The sequence below is a fragment of the Carcharhinus amblyrhynchos genome, chromosome 35, assembly GCF_965287045.1.
Source record: "Carcharhinus amblyrhynchos chromosome 35, sCarAmb.v2.hapA, whole genome shotgun sequence".
NCBI lineage: Eukaryota > Metazoa > Chordata > Chondrichthyes > Carcharhiniformes > Carcharhinidae > Carcharhinus > Carcharhinus amblyrhynchos.
The window spans coordinates 5,391,690-5,413,565 of NC_137358.1; the positions used below are offsets into that span (position 1 = coordinate 5,391,690).

The window sequence follows — 21,876 nt, forward strand, 5'->3', positions numbered from 1 at the left end:
AACGAAGTAAAAGTCCAACAGGTTTATTTGGAGTCACAAGCTTTTGGAGCACTGCTCCTTCCTCCCTGATCAATTGTTTTTCAACTCTCACTCCATTTCACTTCCTCAGTGTATTTTTTAAGTGAAGTGATCACAGCCAGAGACAGTTTTCTAACTGGGCTTTCATGATCACCTCATGGCCTGTCAGCCGTACCTCCTCTAACTTCCAAGGTTACTTCCAAGTTGCAACTATCCAATCACCAGCACTGATCGCTACCATTTATGTCCTATAGTTTAATGAATTTATTGCCCAATTACTGCTATCCCCTTTGTCTCAGGAGCTTTCGATTCTTTTGCATCATCTCTATTAGGAGGCTTCTTCCGAAAATCATGACCTTACATCAACCCCTTTGGGACTCTCTGTTCTAAACAGAGCTACATTAAATCCTGACTGTGCAGTTGGCATGTGATCAGTAAATACGGCAGATTTTATGGCATGGATATTTCCGGTTCTGTGTCAAAGGTTATGACTCACACTTATTTACTGCCATCTCCCAGTGTCTCATTCAAAGACATGGGTGAACCCAGACAGCGAGTTTTTTTTGTTCATTCATAGGACATAGGTGTCGCTGTCTGACCAACATTTATTGCCCATCCCTTGAACTGAGTATCTCATCTGGCCATTTTCAGAGAGCAGTTGAGAGTCAACCACATTGCTGTGGCTCTAGAGTCACATGTAGGCCAGATAAGGCAAGGACAGCAGATTTCCTTCCCTAAAGGACATTAGTGAACCAGATGGGTTTTCCGACAATCGACAATGGTTTCATGGTTATCCATAGATTCTTAATTCGATCCTTTTAATGAATTCAAATTCCACCACCTGCTGTGGCAGGATTCGAACCTGGGTCCCCAGAAGATTAGCTGAGTTTCTGGATTAATAGTCTAGTGATAATGCCACTAGGCAATCGCCCCTCCTCCTTCGTATTTGTATGCTGTTCAGTTGTTGGTGGAATTCGAAGCCAGGGATTTCAATTTATTGTCCATACTTGGGCAATTTCAAACTGGGGTGTCTGGCTGGCAATCTGGGTGGCGGGTGACCAGGTTAGCTTTCAACCACACAGCCACCCGCCCACACGACTCTTCGTTGGCCTGAGTTGGTAAATACACTGGCAGGTATGTATCCCGATCCAAGCTGCACCTTGGTGCAAATTAATCAGCAGGCATAACAGTTACCATGGAGCTGCGTGATCAGTAAATGCAGCAGTTACTATGGAGCCTGCACTGCAGCCAAATGTGTTTGTGAAAGATTTCAACATGAAGTATAAATATGAATACGAAAGGTTACTTGGGCAGATAATACCATGGCGACCTTTTCATTTCCGTTTGACTTCTTCCTGCTCAACCTTTTCCTCCCAGCTAAGGTGTGCGCCACAGCTCCAGGGATGAAACTGTTGCCAAGGAAACCCTATGAGCTGGATGTCCGTGGTCGCTGAGGGAGCATTGCATGAAGGCAGGTGATAAGATGGGAGCCGAGCTTCTGACAGGTGGCAGGGAAAGGAAAAATAAAGTTCACTTAAAATGTCTGCCACTGTATGCCAGAAATGAGTCAGAGTTAAAACAGATGGGTGTTATAGCTTTCACATTTATTGGAAGAGATAGGATATTTTTAAAACATGGCAACTCCAATGATGACATTAAGTCATTTTCCATATGGTTACATTGTGTATTGGTTATTATACTAGATTAGAAATCTCAGAGGACAGGACCTAGAATATTATTTAGGCCACCTGTCAGGGACCAAATGGATGTACATTCCAAAACATTTTACAATCAGGTTATTTATTTTTGGTCAGCAAAACAGAAATGCTGGAAAATCACATCAGGTCTGACAGCATCTGAGGAGAGAGAATAGAGCCTTAGTGGACACTATTAGCACCTTTTATATTCCCTCTGTCTTTTTATCTGTGTCATTCTTATCAATTACAGCCCTCCCAACCCTCACAATATAAATTTTGCTCGATCTTCCTTGTCTTCAGCTGTCACGAGGGGTCATCCAGACTTGAAACATTAGCTCTATTCCCTCTCCACAGAGGCTGTCAGATCTGCTGAGATTTTCTGTTTCGGTTTCAGATTCCAGCATCCACAGTATTTTGCTTTGATCTATTTTTAGTGATGATGGTAGAGGTTGAATATTGCCCTGTCATTTTTAAAAATAGCACCAAGAGAACTCTAATGTTGACCTGAGAGGCAGACTGGACCTCACTTTAATGTCCCCTACCAAAAGGAGCTTCTGACCATTCAGCACTGCATCTGAACAGCAGCATAGATTTCCTTCTCAAGTCTCATGATTCAAAGGCCAGAGTGCTTCCACTGAGCCATGGCTGCCACTCCTGGAGCTCCCTCCCTAACAGCTCTGTGATGCACCTACACCACAGTTCAAGAAGATAGCTGTCCATCACCTTCTAAATCAAGGGCAATATATGCTGGCTTAGCCAGCAAAGCTCCCATCCCTTGAATTCTTAAAAAAAACTCTACAATCTACAACAGTGATATGATGCTTTTCACATCTTCAATACATTCAAAGCTCATAGTCAGCAAACTAAGGAGGCAATGGCCTATGGTATTATCAATAGACTATTAATCCAGAAACTCAGCTAATCTTCAGGGGACCTGGGTTTGAATCCCGCCATGGCAGGTAGTAGAATTTGAATTCAATAAAAAAATCTGGATTTAAAAATCTACTGATGACTCATTGTCAATTGTCAGAAAAACCCATCTGGTTCACTTATGTCCCTTTAGCAAAGGAAATCTGCCATCCTTACTTGGTCTGGCCTACGTATATGACTCCAGAGCCACAGCAATTTGGAAGGCTCTCAATTGGCCTCTGAAAGGTGCCTCACAAGCCACTCAGTTCAAGGGAGACGAGGGATGGGCAATAAATCCTGGCCCCAGTCAGCGGTGCCCATGAATGAATTAAAGATAAGAAATACAGTCACTTTTGCTTGCTGTTAAATTTAGATTTACCTTAGATTTGCTGTGAAGTTTACATTATAATAAGAAACAACAAACTCATAGGAATGGGAACAGCTATTCTGTCCTCCAGATCCTGATTTCGGAATAAATCCATTATTGCCTGAAACTAAGTCAATATCATTCCACAATTCACTGAATCGAGACATCAGCCAATTCCCTTTGAGAGCGTAAATTGAGTCACTGTTTAACTACATTAGGCAATCGACGCTTCCAAATGCTAACAACTCCTGGTTTGCAGAGATTAGTTCATTAATTTTATGGATGGAAAATTGTATTGGCTGCAAATCAGGTACGCTAATTTCAGAGCTCAAATTCCCAATCTGAACTCCAGCTGGGGGCAGCTTGTGCCAGGAGTATTAACTGGTAAAATGTACGAGGGTATTCAATGTTTAGGAATGACAGGCATAAAGGAAAAGGAGGTGGCATTGTTCATAAAGGATGAAATCAGTGCAATAGTGAGAAAGGGTATTGGTTCAGAAAATGTACATGTAGGATTAGTCTGCATGGAGCTAAAAAAAGTAACAAAAAATGGAAGACATTAGTGGGAGTTTTCTATAGGCTTCCAAGGTGGGAAACGGCATTATATCATAAGTATAATCTTGTGAGATAAGAACAAGAGTGCTACAGCAACCATGTATGACTCTAATCTACAGGCTGGGCAAACCAAATTAGCAATAATACTATCGGAAATTAATTCCTGGAGTGTTAATGAGATGGTTTTATAGACCAGTACCAATGAGGGAACAGGCTATCATAGATTTGGTATTGTGCAATGAGAAAGATTTTTAATAATCATGTTGTTCAGGGCCCTTTAGGGAAGGATGGCAATACCATGATAGAAATCTTCATTAGGATGGAAAGTGAAGTAATCCAGTCAGATTACTTTGCTTTCTCTTAATGGACTCTTTTAGCACCTTTCTCAGCCTTTATCATCACCACTTTCATTCCCTCTGTCCAGTACAGCTGCCCCCCCACCAGCTGCTCCCCCACCCTCTGCCCCCCACCCTCGTTGTATAAATCAGTCCTATTTTCTTCATCTTTAGCTCTGATGAAGGGTCAGAGGCCAGAATTGAACCCAGGTCCCTGGTTCTGTGAGGCAGCAGTGCTAACCATTGTGCCACCGTGCTGCCCCAATCCTAATTCTGAACTACAAAGGGGTGAGTTGGCTACAATAGATTGGGGAACTTTACATGACAGTGGATAGGCATGGCTAATCTTTAAGGAATAAATGCATGCAGAGCAAGTTATACATTCCGTTCTTCCAGAAAAGCGCAGCAGGATAAGTGGCCAACCACAGAGAACAAATTAAGGTAAGTATTAAATCCAAACAGGAGTTATGTGGAGCAGTGATTCTTAACCTTTTATCTGTCACAACACACCTGTATACTATAAAGATCTTGAAGTACACCTCCAATATTCTCCAACTGAGAAGTTCAAGGCAAAGGTTGGGAAAATAAGAATGATTGCAAGCACTAATGGTCAATATATCCTACAAAATTCCTAGCACACACACAGGCTCTCACAGTGGGACACTTTGAGTGTGTAACATCCCAATGTTTACACCCAAGATCTGCAGACCTACACTTTACACCTCTACAAATATCAAGCTGATGAATGTGCAAGGATTCTCATTCCTGGATTAGGACCTGTAAGGAAGAGGTGACATCCAGATGGAATGGGGATGAATGAAACTGAACGATTCAATTCCAAATGGGATCCTTGTAATTTCCCTGGGAGCAGATGATGAGTGAGAACTGGCTGCGAAACAGTGTCATGGTGTCTGTCAGGGAAGGTTCCATTCTTGAGATAAAGGCAAAATAACTGCGGATACTGGAATCTGAAAATATAACAGAAAATGCTGGAAAAACTCAGCAGGTCTGACAGCATCTACAGATACGGAATAGTTTTATTTTATTTATTAGTGTCACAAGTAAGCTTACATCAGCACTGCAATGAAGTTACTGTGAAAATCCCCTAGTTGCCACACTCCAGCACCTGTTTGAGTATACTGAGGGAGAATTTAGCACAGCCAATGCACTCTAACCAGCATGTCTTTTGGACTGTGGGAGGAAAACAGAGCACCCTGAGGAAACCCATGCAGACACAGGGAGAATGTGGAGACTCTGCACAGTCAGTGACCCAAGCCAGGAATCGAATCTGGGTCCTTGGCGTTATGAGGCAGCAGTGTCATTGCCTCAAGTCTGGATGACCCTTGGTCAGAACTGGGCCCAGGTGGCAGTTTTCAGAATTCTTGTCAACCGGCTGTGTTTTAATGCAAGATTCTGCTTGGAGCTGTTCCTCCAAACAGAGACTGTTTCTCTCTGCATTTGGTGATGATAGGCTGACCTGTGAGCATATCATCAGCAAATGAGGTAGAAGAATGGTCTCTGATCGGTGGAGCAGCGAATAGTGTGCTGAAGATTGGTATGTGAGAGCACTGAGGTTAATTTGGGATTGGAGCCCAGGAAGCCAAACCACACTGGGCTGGAGACTGAGGGACCAAACCTCATCGGGCTGGAGATGGGGCAATCAACAGTGATGGGACTGGAGCCTGCGCAGGTGAGCAGGCATGGCAGGACTAAGAAAGTCGAGGTTTGTGCTGTAGTATTCAATGATACTATAATTGGTTCCAAAGTCAATGGGACAGTAAGTAAGGAATGGGGACTGGATGGGATTGTGGTCAGTACAGAATCAATGGGCCAAATGGCCTCCTTCTATACTGTAGGGATTCTATGTACCTTATGTAAAGAGACAGCACAAATTTAAGGTAACCATACAAGGGGACAACACAGTGGTTAGCACTGCTGCCTCACAGCACCAAGGACCCGGTTCAATTCCCAGCTTGGTCACTGTCTGTGTGGGGTTTGCACATTCTCCCTGTGTCTGCATGGGTTTCCTCTGGGTACTCTGGTTTCCCCCCACAGTCTGAAAGACATGCTGTTTAGGTGTATTGACCGGAATGTGGCAACTAGAGGAATTTCACAGTAACTTCACTGCACTGTTAATGTAAGCCTTACTTGTGACTAATAAATAAACTTTACTTCAGGAATTAAAATGAGGCTGGAAAAGGATTGTTTACACCAAGGATGGCTCTTATTTTGGGGATGGTCGTTATTTTTCTGAGGCTTCATGCTTGGTAATTTGTTGGCCCAATGCAATTTTAGATCTTTGGACTTTAGATCAGTTTTAGATCTTTGCTTGTGGAACATGTCAATGTATTTTTTTCAAGTATTTCTTTGTCTCTTGCAATTCAGATAACCACTTCACTCCAATACCTGGAAGATCAACACCCAGCTGTCCGGTTCAAGGCTGAAAAATGAATGCAGCACGTAGGGAAGCAGCAGTGCAACTTGCTACAGTGACTCCAGAACCAGAGCCAGGTCACAATGTCACAGAGACACCGAGCAAACATGATGTGTTCTCACACATGAAGAACAAATTCATGAATGAACTGAGCAAAATACCAAGTAAGTCCCATCTGCCAGTTTCTTAATTCTTGGTTTACAAAACATAACAGTGAAATTATCAGATATCCGTGAAGTACAGCATGTCTACATTGTAGGAAGTTAGGTTATTTAGACAATAGTAAGGATGATGTCAGGTATGTCAGAGATTGACACAGTGAGGGATGTGGTGTATATCCGAGTGTTACAGTAAGGGGAATGGAATTTATCAGAGAGTGTTACTCTGAGGGGTGTGGTGTATATGAGAGAGTGTTACAGTGAGGGGTATGGTGTATATCAGAGAGTGTTACTGTGAGGGGTGTGGTGCATATGAGAGAGTGTTACAGTGAGGGGTGTGGTGTATATCAGAGTGTTACTGTGAGGGGTGTGGTGTATTTTAGAGTCACTGTGTCGGGTGTGGCATATATCAGAGCATTATAGTGAGGGCTGTGAGTCATATCAAAGAATGTTACTGTGAGGGGTTTGGTGTATATCAGAGTGTTACTGTGAGCGGTGTGGTGTATTTTAGAGTCACTGTGTCGGGTGTGGCATATATCAGAGCATTATAGTGAGGGCTGTGAGTCATATCAAAGAATGTTACTGTGAGGGGTTTGGTGTATATCAGAGTGTTACTGTGAGCGGTGTTGAGTATATCAGAGTGCTACTGTGGGGGATGTGGAGTATATCAGAGAGTGTTACTGTGGAGGGTGTTGAGTATATCAGAGAGTTTTACTACGAGAGGTGTGGTGTATTTGAGAGAGTGTTACTGTGAGGTGCGTGGTGTATATTAGAGTGTTACTGTGAGAATGTGGGGTTTATTAGAGAGTGTTACTGTGAGGGGTGTTGAGTATATCAGAGCATTACAGTGAGAAATGTGGTGTATATCAGAGTGTTATAGTGAGGGTGTGGTATAGCAGAGAGTGTTACTGTGAGGGGTGTGGTGTATATCAGAGAGTTAATTGTGAGGGGTGTGGTGTATATCAGAGAGTGTGACTGTGAGGGGTGTGGTGTATATTAGAGATTGATACAGTGAGGGGTGTGGGGTATATCAGCGTGTTACAATGAGGGGTGTGGGGTATTTCAGAGTGTCACAGTGAGGAGTGTGGGGGATATCAGGCTGTTACAGTGAGGGGTGTGGTGTATATCAGAGATTGACACAGTGAGGGGTGTGAGGTATATCAGAGTGTTACTGTGAGGGGTGTGGCATATATCAGAGGGTTATAGTGAGGGGTGTGGTGTATCAGAGATTGACATAGGAAGGGGTGTGGTGTATATCAGAGTGTTACAGTGAAGTGTGGGGCATATCAGTGAGTGTTGCAGTGAGAGGTGTGGAGTGTATGAGAGTGTTGCAGTGAGGGGTGTGGTGTATATTAGAGTGTTACAGTGAGGGGTGTGGGGCATATCATAGAGTGTTGCAGTGAGAGATGTGGAGTATATGACAGTGTTACAGTGATGAGTGTGGGATATTTGTGAAGGGTAGGGCATATCAGACTTTGATATACAGTGAGGGGTATGGGGTACATAAGGATTGCAGTGAGTGATCCGGCGTATGTCGGAGATTACTACAGTGAGTGGTGTGGAGTTTTTCAAGGATTGAGTATGGGTATGTCAAAGAGTATTACAGAGAGCGTTGTGGGACTTGTCTGAGTGTTAACTCGTAACTGATCACTGAGTTTGATTGGTCTGTCAATCCCACTCTAGGGTAGCATGTGGAGAACTTTTATAAATGCATTGGTGGTTCCTGTCTATACATTATTTCCATATTAAAATCTTTTAGGTAATTTTTTCAGCCCTTATTTTCTTAGCATACTATATAAACTGAATGTCTGTTGGGTCCCAGTGGAGTTTCTGGAGTAAATTGTACAAGCGGGCCCTCACTGCACAGAAACTCACTTGATGGGAATGCAAATCAGAAAAGCAACTATGATTCTTTGCTTGACTTCCTGTCACACAGACTGTACACCAGAAGCACCAGACTGCAAAATGTGCCAAGCTTTTTTTGTTTTACTTATCATTATTTTCTGCTTCCTTTTTTATTTCATACTATTTTCTTTTCTTTCTGGATTATACCTTTCAGTCCATGCAAGGAAATGTAAGTAGAACATGGCAAATTACACTGCGGTCTTAACTGTTGCATCATTTAATGTTGAAAGCTGATGACACTGAAAAGTTGAGAATTTTGAGATAATAATAGGAATTAATTGTGAGAATTGATGGACAGATGAACTTCTGTCTGACAATGCCACATTTATTGCATAATACCAGACTGTTTAAAGGTCCATAATGGGGGCAGCACGGTGGGACAGAGATTAACACTGCTGCCTCACAGCAGCAGGGAACGAGTTTGATTCCTGACTTGGGTCACTGTCTGTTTGGAGTCTGCATGCTCTCCCCATGCCTGCATGGGCTTCCTCTGGGTGCTCCAGTTTCCTCCCACAGTCTGAAAGATGTGTGAATTAGGTGGATTGGCCATGCTAAATTCTCCCTCAGTGTACCCGAACAAGCGCCAGAGTCTGATGACTAGGGGATTTCCACAGTATCTTCATTACAGTGTTAATGTAAGCCTACTTGTGACAACAATAAATAACTTTAATGCACTAAGGGCGGATTTTATGACCCTGCTGTCCCAAAGCCATAAGATCCCACCTGAGGTCAACAGACCTCGTATCCCACCCACTATGATTTTCGTGGCAGGTGGAACGGGAAAATTCTGACCCAAGAGGTACCCAATTCAGATTTAGTTTATGGGTTCCTTAAAAAGAACCTGAAGCATCAAAATTAATGTCCGGACGGTAATCAAAATGGACTGAGAGAGGGACACAGTCCATCTACTTTGACATTAAGGTAGAAGGTTAATGGACAGCCTTCATTTATTTGCCTTGCTCTCAGTTTAGAAGCAAGGTTATGTGTACAAGACAGAAGAACAATACTGGTCAGTGTCTCTTTGTGTTGACAAAGTAATTCTCACTCTGATATATTATTCTGTGCAGCCAATGATGAACTCTGCTGCAGGTTCACTATCAATTCCAGGAAATGTCAGATAACTCCCTCTCCTTCACCCTGTCTACAGCATCAAGGGAATATAAAGAAGAAGCCACAAAGGATCGAAATAATACCAATGGGACAGTTTGTGTGGCTGTCTGGCTCCCAAAGTGAACAGGCAATTGATTTTATGACAGCTGATCAGATTACCAAATCTCCAGAATAACATAGATATATGACTCCATTTAGTCCAAACAGTCCACGCCAGCATTTATGCCCCACTGGAGTTTACTCCCACCTTTCTTCATCTAAATCTTTCATTGTAACCCTCTATTCCTTTGCCCCTCATATGCTTGCCTAGCTCCCACTCAAATGTGCCCATACTATTCACTGCAACCACTCCTATTGGTTGTGAATTGTACAACATCAGCATTATTTAGGTGAAGAAGTTCTGAAGGCCGCAGTTGGGTTTCCTGGTGACTATATTAATGGTCTCTTGGGTTATGTTTTTCGCCACAAATGGAAACATTGCCAAAAGTTTTCCAGCCGTTCTCACAGATGGGATCTTCCAATCCTGCTGTTGGTGATCCCCCCTGCCCCACCCTCCCCGCTGGAGGGTGCAAACAATGATAAGACCCATTGACAGTGGCAGGACTGGAAGATCCCCGCTGCTGTCCAATGGCAGGCCGTCTCCGCCACCACAAAGCACACCATGGGGGGAGTGGCAAAAATGCCATCTATTCGCTCTGTATCAACTCTATTAAACCTTTCTTAATTGCTAGGTTACCCCTTAGCCTTCTTTCAGGCTTTTGAAGCCTGTTCATACTTTTCTGATACGTATTTGCACATATTTATAGCCCTGTAGTTTCCAGGAATTAAAAATTAATCTCCAAGACACAGGCTAGAATCTTCTAGCCACTGGGGGGATTTTCTGGTCCCACTGCATGAATGGAGATTTGGCTGAGTGTCAAATTCTCCGTCCTCACTTTCAGTGGCAGCGGGGCGTGAATGGCCAGTAAGGTTGCATCCACTATGTTAGGGTGACCCAGGAGAAAGGCTTTAAAAGGGTTTTTTTCCGTTTTCTTTGAACACTTTGGCTTATTAGTCATGAAAATATTGGAGATGGGCAAAAGGGCTGTTTGAATAAACAGTCAAGTATCATTCAATCAGACAATCAAAAACCTGTCCAATTAGCTGTAGGCTGCAAGGATAGATACATCGGGTGGTCAGTGATGGAGGGGTGGCTTGTGATAGTTGGAGGTGGGATATCATCCAATGAATAACGGTGGCACAGTGGTAACACTGCTGCCTCACAGCACCAGGGTTTGATTCCCGGTTTGGGTCACTGTCTGTGTGGAGAGTGCACGTTCGCCCTGTGTCTGCGTGGGTTTCTTTTGGGTGTTCCAGTTTCCTCCCACAGCCCAAAGATGTGTGGGTTAGGTGGATTGGCCATGCTAAATTGTACCGTATTATCAGGGGAGCTAGCTAGGGTAAATGTATGGGGTTGTGGGTTTAGGGCCTGGGTGGGATTGTCGGTGCAGACTCAATGGGCCGAATGGCCTCCTTCTGCATTGTAGGGATTCTATGATTCTGTGAATCCTCCAGGATAATATCCAGTCAGAGTTTGCAACCCTAGCTGGTAGGCAGGCTGCCCATGTTGACTATCAGCATGGTTTTGTGCTTACTGGCTTCTACACAACGTCCTCGGGCAACTAGGATGGGTAATAAATGCTGGCCAGCCACGACACCCAGATCTCATGAATTAAAAAAAAAATCCTCAGCTACTGGGAAAGGTACAGTGACTTGGCATACAGTTGCAGACAGTTTCAAATAGCTGGTTATCCTGTTGTTCCAGCTGTTTTAGAATCAGCTGTGTAATATAAACAAGCCGCCCTACACAGCAGTAGGATCCTTTACTGGCATTGTGGAGCCGCTACCCAAGGTGCTTCTCCAATATAAACATGGCATTAGTGTCATTTTGCATGATGCCAACCTGAAACCTAATCAACTCATGTTAAATGTTAGTAAACACAGGTGATGGTTCCAGAGTGTGGAATGAATGCCCTTCCGCCCAGCAAAACATGTTTGGTGACAACTATTGATCTGAATTCTCTGCACGGGGAGTGTGGAAGAAGGGTCATTTTCGAACCATCATTAAGAAACTGTGGAGAGATTTCTTCAGATCAACAGTTGTAAAAGCCATGAATGCTTTGCCAGCAAGAATAATTGAGGCAGAGACTTTAAAGTAAAGTTTATTTACGAGTCACAAGTAGGCTTACATTAACACTGCAATTAAGTTACTGTGAAAATCCCCTAGTCACCACACTCCGACGCTTGTTTGGGTACACCAAGGGAGAGTTTAGCACAACCAATGCACCTAACCAACACGTCTTTCGCACTGTGGGAGGAAACCGGAGCAGACACAGGGAGAACGTGCAAACTCCACACAGTGACCCAAGCCGTCAATCAAACCTGGGTCTCTGGTGCTGTGGGCCAGCTGTGCCACTGTGCTGCCCCCAACTATTGCATTAATTCAGCAAATTAGTGTTTGAAACGGAAGAAATTATATGGATATGGGAAAAGAAGACCAAAGTGGGAATTATATTTTGATTGTTGCAGCAAAGTGGTACACCTGACACAATAGTCTCTCTCTGAACCATAAATGTCTTGCCATGATATACACTTCCACTTTTTATTATCTCACCACTAGAGGACTGGTTTGTACTTTTACAGCTTTATTCGTTTTATAGATTTAACAACATATACACTGCACGTCAAATGCAATTCAAGATGTGAATTGATGGCATCTAAATTTAGTTTATCACTCCATTTAGGATCTCCGGATGCTTTGGGAGGTTGGGATAAATTTGTGTCCGTGCCTGGTTAAAGGAAAGTGACTCAGTCTCCTAATAATGCATCAAGATGATGACACTCACTGGACACACACTAAAGAATTACAGCTGTCCTTGTACATGGAACACAGACCACGAGGCCCTAGGTTTGATTCTCTGGTTTGTATTGAGTGAGGATCTCTGATGACTTGCGGGTCAGTCAAAAGTCAACCCTTTCAGAAGAGGAAGAGACGAGTAGGGATTGTATTGGCAGAAAATGGGAGGGATTAAAAGTTTCTAATACATGACAAGTTCTTTGGCAGGCTAAATTTTCACCCATTTGCCTTGGAAAAGGCTAGATAGAAAATACTGCGGTTACCATAGCAACAAGAATTCCTTCAGCCTATTCCGATGTACAGTGAGTGAGCTCGCGGTTGACCTGTAACCTAACTCTGAATACCAGACTTCGCCCTGTATCATGGGATCATAGAATCCCTATAGTGCAGGAGGCCATTCGGCCCATCGAGTCTGCACCCAGTCTCTGACACAGCATCCCACCTAGGCTGGGTTTACCCCATTAATTCCCCTAATCTACACACATTGGGACACTAAGGGACAATTTAGCATGGCCAATCCACCTAATCTGCACATCTTTGGAGCATGGGGGGAAACCCAGGCAGTCACAGGGAGAACATACAAACTCCACACAGACAGTGACCCGAACCAGAATCGAACCTTGAACCCTGGCACTGTGAGTTAGAGCACTAACCACTTTATCACCATGCGCTTAATACCTTTGTTTACAAAAATCTGTCAATCTCAGACTTGCAATTAACAATATATCTACTATCAATTGCTCCTTTGGAAGAGCTTCAATCATGCTTTGTGTTAGAAATGTTTCTTAACTCCACTCCTGCAGGTTCTAGATCCCCCAACCAACAAAATGAATTTCCCTCCTTCTACCATTGGAGACGATGAGTAATATTGTTTCATTCAATGAGCTGTCCTGATCTGGAATACAGAAAGTGCCTACATAACTTCAAGTCACTTAACACTGTTTCACTTTAATGTTCATAAAGTAATGTCAATATATCCATTTAATGTTGCCCGTTTTACTTTAATGTCTTCCTCTTGTGTGGCCTGCCTGTTGATGTAATCTTTCCCATAGTACTTCTGTCCTTGCCCTCAGTCCCTCTTCCCATGCCACCTAACTTCCCAATGTTGCCATCTCCAGGTCTTACCAGTTCCCGCCCTTGCCAAATCCCACTCTTGCTGACTCCCCGTCTTGTCAACTCCCAGTCCCCTACTCTTGCCTCCTGGCCTCTGTTCTTACCTTAGTCCCTAGGTGCTGTTCTTTAGTTGTTCATTTTCTGTCTCCTGGTTTCCCTTCTGAACTTGCATTGAAGTTGTGGGCTCCATCTTGTGGCAGAAGTTGGTGAATGCTCACAGTCCTGGGACTTAAGCTGCTGATGTAGAGATGCTGGCGTTGGACTGGGGTAAACACAGTAAGAAGTCTCACAGCACCAGGTTTAAGTCCAACCAGTTTATTTGATAGTAATCCCACAAGCTTTTGGAAGCTTCGTCAGGTGTGACGAAGGAACACCGTTTCCAAAAGCTTGTGGGATTACTATCAAATAAACTGGTTGGACTTAAACCTGGTGTTGTGAGACTTTTTACTTCAGCTGCTGCCAGCACTGACAAACTATTGCCACTAGATGGAGCCAGGTACGGCACGGGAGGTGAGTGTAATGTTTTAAACAATTTACATTATTATATTATATTTCATATATATTTAGTGATGTACTTTATTTTGCAAGTTATTTCAGCCAGGAATGCACAGACCTTTAAATGTATGGTACTGCATTTCAATTTGCATGTTGTTTTATCTGGACGTGAACCTAATTCTGGCTTTAATATTGATTCCTATGGGAATCCATGATTCACATAAAGTTGTTTCACTTAAAGTTGTGATTTTCAGGATTGCAACTATAACTTTAAGTGAGGACTCACTATACACTGCCTGAAAGTGTGATTTAAGCAGATTCTGTCATAGCTTTCAAGAGTAAGTTTGGCCATGCACTTATTGGGGAAATATTTGAATGGCTGTGAGAAGAGAGCAGGGGGTATGGAACTAATCGGACAAGTCTTTCAAAGATCTTTTCCTTAACTCCATTTATTTGCTGTTGTTCCATATCCCTAATTTGCATCGTTACTTTGCGTGTGAATGACTTTGATTTGTTTGTTTGACTTTGTGCACCCCACCCCTGCCATCTCGTACAGTTCCACCTTGGGCCTTGGCAGCCATAATAATCGTCGTTTGCCTGCTCCTTCTGTGCTGCTGCTTCTGTGTCTGTAAGAAATGCTGCTCCAAGAAGAAGAAACAAAAGAAAGGGAAAGACAAGGGCAAAGCTCAAATCAACATGAAAGAGGTGAAAGATCTAGGAAAGAGATATGTTGACAAGGTAAGCGAACAATAGAGGCTGGACTGGAAAATTCTAAAGTTTAGTAAGGTTCCTTGAGTTTTCATTGTTAATATTGCCTCAGGAAACTAAGTAGAAAAAACAGGAAATCAAGGGCAGAATGTTGACTTTTTTATTGACACAGTGTTATCTTGGGCAGGAAAAGGGGAGGGCAGGCCGCTGGCAGCATTGGTGGGTTTGCCCACTGTATTTTTAAACATGGGCAAAAAAAATTGTAAGGGGTAGGTCCCATGCTGTAAAGCTGGCAGGGTAAGCTTTGACTGTGCCTGTTCCATCAGCAACTTGGGCTTGTAAAACATGCCTGATGTTAAAGAATAAAAATAGAAACATCCCTCTTGCCACTCACACAACCCCCACCCCTACTGCAGAACTCCCCCCTTCTAACTCCACCACAGAACTCCACCTCCCCCACATCACCCAATCCATTCCTTCTCCCGCAACAGCTGTCCTCACAGACCACAACCCCACTCTGGCACTGCCCCCTGATACTGCCCCTGGCACTGCACTCTTTTGAAGTCGGGATTCTTATTATGTCATTGGTTCATTTATTAACATACAAGTAGGCTTACGTTATCACGGCAATGAAGTCATTGTGAAAATCCTTGAGTTGCCACACTTTGGAGTCTGTTTGGGTACACTGAGGAAGAACTTAGCACGGCCAGTGCACCTAACCAGTATGTCTTTCAGACTGTGGGACGAAACCAGAGCGCCCAGAGGAAACCCACACAGACACGAGGAGAATGTGCAGACTCTGCACAGTCACCCAAAGCCTGAGTTGAACCCGGGTCACTGGTGCTGTGAGGCAGCAGTGCTAACCACTGTGCCACCGTGCCATGGATGTGGGGGGAGGGGGCTAATTGAACAGGGAAATCCCACCGATGCAAAAACCATTTTGGGACCCCTGTGGGATTCTCTGCCCTCCATGCCATTCCTGCCTCCTGACAACAGGAGTGGAAATCCTCCCTCTAATGGAATATAAATTGTGCACATAAAGAGGAGAAAAAAGTTGATTTGTAAATGCTTAAACTTGGAAATATAAATACTTGAAACACACAGCAGATCAATCAGCAATCTGCGAAGAGGAAAGGCACATTGGTATATCAGATGCTGATAAAAGGCCTTAACCCAAAAAGGTTTTGGTTTTTTCCCTTTAAGATACTTAAAGAGAACTAGAATATGCTTGTCTTCATATTGCATGTAACCTACTGAAATGACTAGATGAGAAATCAAAGCAAACAAGTCTATATAATCATAAAACGATACAGAACAGGAGGCCAGCTTGTGCCAGCTCATTGATAGAGTTATCCAATTAGTTATCTGCTCATTTTCTCTGTAATTCTTTTCCCCATTCAGCTATTTATCCAACTCCCTTTTGAAAATTGCTATTGAGTCTGTTCCCACTGTTTATTGAGTAGTCGTAAGTAGGCTTACATTAAAACTGCAATTAAGTTAATGTGAAAATCTCCTAATCACCACACTCCAGTGCCTATTCGGACACACTGAGGACAATGCATCTAATCAGCACATCTTTCAGACTGTGGGAGGAAACTGGAGCACCTGGAAGAAAATCACACAGACTTGGGGAGAGAGTGCAGACTCGGCACAGACAGTGATCCAAGCTGGGAATCAAACCCGGGTCCCTGGCGCTGTGAGGCAGCAATGCTAACCAGTGTGCCACTGTTTCCACTGTCCAATCTGACAGTCCATTCCAAATCTGAGCCATTCATGTTAAAAAGTTTTTTTTTAGCTGCCCCTGGCCATTTAGCCAATCACATCGGTTAGAGTTTTCCAGCACCCACCCTTCTCCCCCAGCACTCCCTTTGTGGCAAAGGAGCTTGCCATTGGCTGCCAGAAGGATTTTCCAGTCCCACTGAAAGTCCCACTGAAGTCAATGGCAATTTCTACGGCTCGCCCATCCTGCCACCAGGGAACCTGTGCCAGGGGTCAACTTTGGTGGGATCTGAAGTCCTGCTGGCAGAAAGGGACAGAAAACCCCGCCCTTTAAATCTGGGTTATCACTATCACAAAATTTCTTCCTAATTACTGGTACTCATTAAAAACCTTCATGATCTCGATCACCTTTATCAAATCTTTTCTTAACCTTCTCTGCTTTAAAGACAGCAACCAACCCCTCCCCCCTCCCAACTACTCCCCTCCACCTCCCCACCCCTCCCCCAACATCCTTCTCCAGTTTCTCCACATAGTTAGCACTATTGCCTCTCACAGTGCCTGGAACCTGGTTTCGTATCTCGGCTTGGCTTACTGTCTGTGCAGAGTCTGCACGTTCTCCCCGTGTCTGTGCGGATTTCCTCTAGGTGCTGTAGTTTTCTCCCACAGTTCAAAAGATGCGCTGGTTAGGTACATTGGCCGTGCTAAATTCTCTCTCAGTGTAGCCAAACAGGCACCGGCTGTGGTGATAGGGGGATTTTCAAAGTAACTTCATTGCAGTGTTAATGTAAGCCTGCTTGTAACACTAATAAATAAATCTCAATTGAAGTTTCCACATCCCTGCTACCAGTCTGGTAAACCTTTTCAGTAGCCTCCACAAGGCCATGAAATCCTTCCCTAGGTAGGGTGCCCAGAGTTGAAAACTCCATCTGGGGCCTAACCAGTCTTTTTTTAACTAAAGGTTTGATGACAGAAATATCAAAGACTACAAATAACAAATGAGGAATAACAAAGACTACATGTACAGTTAGATTACATTGAGCGATACCCATTGTCAGCGCAGATTAAGATATAAACAGGATTCTTTACCCTGCAGAAAAGGAGGAGGAATTGAGCTTTGGGTGAGTCATAGCATGAATGTCAGCAGAGATAAATGTTATCAGTGATCTGAGATGAACATCTGAGTGTAATTTTCCAAACTTGCTATCATTTTTGATAGCATGCTGCTTCATTGGGCGGCATTTCGTAACATTTGGTGATCCATCACTGGCAATGACAGAGTGAGTTTCAGACTTGCCTGGGAGTCATTGCAACATATTGAGAATTTTGATTCACTGTGGCCTACACTGTTAACCATTTGGATGCAATATTATCTTAAACTTCAAAACAATAGCATAGCTCAAGGAAACCACCAAATTGTGAGAACATCCTGGAAGAACTGACTTTGGATGATCACATGTATTGAGCCGTCATTCTTACTCCAGTGCCTCCATACATTTTGTTTTACATTGGAAATTTTTTAGGATGGTGCAATGGTTAGCATTGCTGCCTCACAACGCTAGAGACCCGGGTTCAATTCCAACCTCGGTGACTGTATGGAGTTTGTACATTCCCCCATATCTACATGGGTTTCCTCTGGGTGTTCCAGTTTATTCCCACAGTCCAAGGATGCGCAGTTAGGTTGATTGGCCATGCTAAATTGCTCTCTTAGTGTCCCAAGATATGTGAATTAGCGTGGAAATACATGAGGTTTCTGGAATATGGCTGGGATGATGCTTTGTTGGAGAGTCGATGCAGAGTTGGCCTCCTTATGCACTGTAGGGATTCTATGATTCTATAATTGAGAACATACTGTCTTCTTTAATGTTGGATTCATTGAAAGGAATGGTTCTACAGTAACACAAACTTGTTTTCTAATCTAAATTTTTCCTCCAATCCTCCTTATCCTTAAGAGCCTTAAGTATGAACTAGAATTCCAGTATGGATTGTGCACCACACAATGGCTATTGGGTATCTCTGCCAAATGAGAAACCTTCATTTGTGAGTCTGTACAGTGAGTGTTGACAGGTAGCTTAACCATGAGTGTGCATTGTTGGCATTCATTTGTAGCAAGGGTGGTAGGCGGTGGTGGACAATCTTTCTTTTTAGTCTCTCCAGCTCAGAACATAAAGCACTCTCACCAAAGCGTCTACTGAGATTAGAGAACTCAGTGATTAAATGGTGGCATGGTAGCACAGTGGTTAGCACTGCTGCCTCACAGCGCCGGGGACCCAAGTTCAATTCTGGCCTTGGGTGACTGTCTGTGTGGAGTTTGCACATTGTCTCCATGGGTTTCCTCAGGTGCTCCAGTTTCCTCCCGCAGTTTAAAGATGTGCAGGTTCGGTTGATTGGCCATGCTAAATTGCCTCTTCATGTCAGGGAGAGTATCAGAGTAAATACATGGGGTTATCAAGGCAGGGCCTGGATGGGATTGTTGTTGGTGCAGGCTTGATGGGCCAAATGACCTCCTTCTACACTGAAATGATTCCATTGGTTGTAACCCACTGCTTAATCCTCCATAACAAACAACCACTGCTCCGAAAACATCAACGATTTCCTGCATCAGAATCCTTCCTTCCTCACAGCTGATTCTTTAGTGAACAACCTCTCAAGCACAAATCACAAACTCAGGAACATGCTGCTGTAGTCCGTGTGGAGGGAGTGGGGTGGGGGTGTACTCGCTGTGTGAGAGTCATGTCTTCAACTTTTTCTTCTGCCAACTTAGTAAAGCAGACTTCATTGCAGTGTTAATATAAGCCTTACTTCTGATATCGGACTGGCCAGCTTTGCCAAATCACAAAACCCTATTTTAGAGATGTAACCTAAATTCCAGGTTTTGTATTAACTAATTTGCGAAGAATTTTAATTGCTCATCAGAATCGTGCATTGAAATGCTACACTCGGGCTCTGGAATTATCTGCTTGGATCAGATACATGTTTATCCGTAAGATCATAAGATACGATTGGAGGAAGAAGACTCTTTTCAGCTCCTTTCATCCCATCCACTCAGTATGCAATCCTGTTGTCTTCCCCATTACAGCATCTGTTTCTTAAATTATTCCAGTATTCTAACCTCAGTCACACTTCCTGGAAACCCTCTCAGCTGTTGATCACCCTCTGTGTAAAGAAATACTTCCTGGCATCTACACTCACTTTGACCTTCACAATCCTGAACCTGTGTCCTCTTGGTATTACTGAAAGTTTTGTTGCTGTATTGCATTATCACCCCATTTATATAGGAATTCCAAAAATTGAAGTACAAAAACAATTACTAAAAGACATTGTTAAACCTACATTTGGAGTACTGAGTACAATTCTCGTTGTCCTGCTACAGGAAGGACGTTATTAAACTGGAAAGGGTGCAAAAAAGATTTATCAGGATGTTACTGGGACTGGAAGGTTTGAATTGTAAGGAGAGGCTGGATAGGTTGGGACTTTTTCCCTGGAGCATGGGAGGATGAGAGGAGACCTTATAGAGGTTTATAAAATCATGAGGGGTAGAGATAAGATGAATAGCTAAGAGCTTCTCCCCAGGGTAAGGGAGCCCAAAGCTAGACAGCATAGGCTTGAAATGAGAGGGAAAAGATTTAAAAGGAACCTGAGGGGTCCTGAGGGTCAACTTTTTCATACAGAGGGTGATGTGCGTATGGAATGAGCTGCCAGAGGAGGTGGTAGAGGTGGGTACAATTACAACATTTAAAAGACATTTGGACAGATACATGAATATGAAAGGTTAGAGGAATATGGGTCAAATGCAGGCAAATTCAGTTTAAGAAACCTGGTGAGCATGGACAAGTTGAGCTGAGGGGCCTGTTTCTGTGCTGAATGTCCCTATGACTAATTGATCTTTATGATATACTTTGTGTTACTGCAACATTTATTGAGCAGTGCGCTATGTTTGATGTTTTCACAGAAAATTGGCCAGTTCTACTTTCCCAATGGCTAATTAATGAATGTCAATGGCTGAGGGAAACATGGTTTAGAGAGACCTTATCTTTTATAATGAAATGGGTGATGACAAATTGGTTCTACATCTCATGCAATTTTTTTATTTCCATTGGAAGTCAATTGCGAGTATGTAAAGCACTCTGCTGACTCACATGTTTAACACTGTCATCAACATCCGTGTGGAGACAAGTGTAGGGGGAAAATATTGATTAAAAACTTGCACATGGATAGATTATTAGAAACTGGACACTCACATGGTCAATGGAATACATGATGAAACCGTAAGGTTTGATGACAGGTGGCACAGTGGTTAGCACTGCTGCATCACAGTGTCAGGGACCTGGGTTTGATTCCGTCTTGCATCACTATCTGTGCGGAGTATGCACATTCTCCCCATGTCTGCATGGGTTTCCTCCAGGTGCTCCGGTTTCCTCCCACAGTCTGAAAGACATGCTAGTTAAGTGTATTGACACGAACGGGCGCTGGAGTATGGCGACTATGTCACAGTAACTTCATTGCAGTGTTAATGTAAGCCTTACTTGTGACACTTGTTTACTTTAAATTCCTGATTATGTTGAAATTATCAAATTGGCGCCCATTCAAACTCATATCAGCCATGATTGAATGACAGAGCAGACTCAATGGGCCAAATGGCCTAATTCTCCCCCACTATCTTTTGGTCTTATCTTATTTTTTGTTAGGATTTGTACAATTTATCAGCTTTCCATTCCTTCTCCAATTTAAAATCCTGTTTTATCTCTGTCTACCTTTCCATATTCTCTAAAAGGCCAATGCTCTGGGGCCACACTGCCATAGGGGAGTGCTGCCTATCTAGAGGGACAGATTAGAAATTACAGTGTGCATACCCACACTCATTTTAATTATCAGAAAACCTTGGGGCTAAGAAAATTACCTACTATGATGCCTTGGCTCTTCACCTAAGCTTCCCAATTAATAGAGGTACATTTGATGTGGGAGGGTATGTGGTACATTCAGCTCCTGTGTCCGTGCATGAATTTTCATCTCTCTATTTTGGAATTCAAGGTACAGCCAGATGTGGAAGATCTGGATCCAAGTTTACTTGGAGATGAAAAGAAAGAAGAGGAAAAACTTGGAAAACTGCAATATTCCCTGGATTATGACTTCCAAAATGGGCAGGTTTGTATCTCAATTCACTTTGCACATAACAGGACTGACATGTTATGACGTGAATGCCTCAAACAGTTAAAGTTATGTCCCCTTTACACCAAGTGTTTCTTCACACTTGCCTAATGCCTGTTTACCCACCGTGTGAGTAAAAGAAGAACTTTCTTCATCACAGCTATAATTGGAGTTCTCCAATTCACTGGAGGCCAGGCTTCAGCAGGTGTGGGGATACACACACAGCACATTCTTGGTCTTGGCTAGATCATGTTGAACTGAAGCTCTTCCAGCCAGAGAGAGAGTAATTCTGAGAGTCAGTCATCCTTGCTC

The 21,876-nt window shown here is 43.3% G+C and overlaps 1 protein-coding gene across 3 annotated transcripts in view; it reads left to right on the plus strand.

The window, feature by feature from the left end:
- The window catches only part of LOC145361787 (synaptotagmin-1-like), a 151,388-nt gene that overhangs the window by 104,941 nt on the left and 24,571 nt on the right, over window positions 1–21,876 (plus strand). For all 3 annotated transcript variants that reach the window (XM_080217763.1, XM_080217765.1, XM_080217762.1), the window contains exons 2-4: window positions 6,267–6,479; window positions 14,549–14,730; window positions 21,448–21,561. In XM_080217763.1, the coding sequence (XP_080073889.1) occupies window positions 6,329–6,479; window positions 14,549–14,730; window positions 21,448–21,561 (447 nt within the window). In that variant the 5' untranslated portion in view covers window positions 6,267–6,328. The remainder of the gene's footprint in view (window positions 1–6,266; window positions 6,480–14,548; window positions 14,731–21,447; window positions 21,562–21,876) is intronic.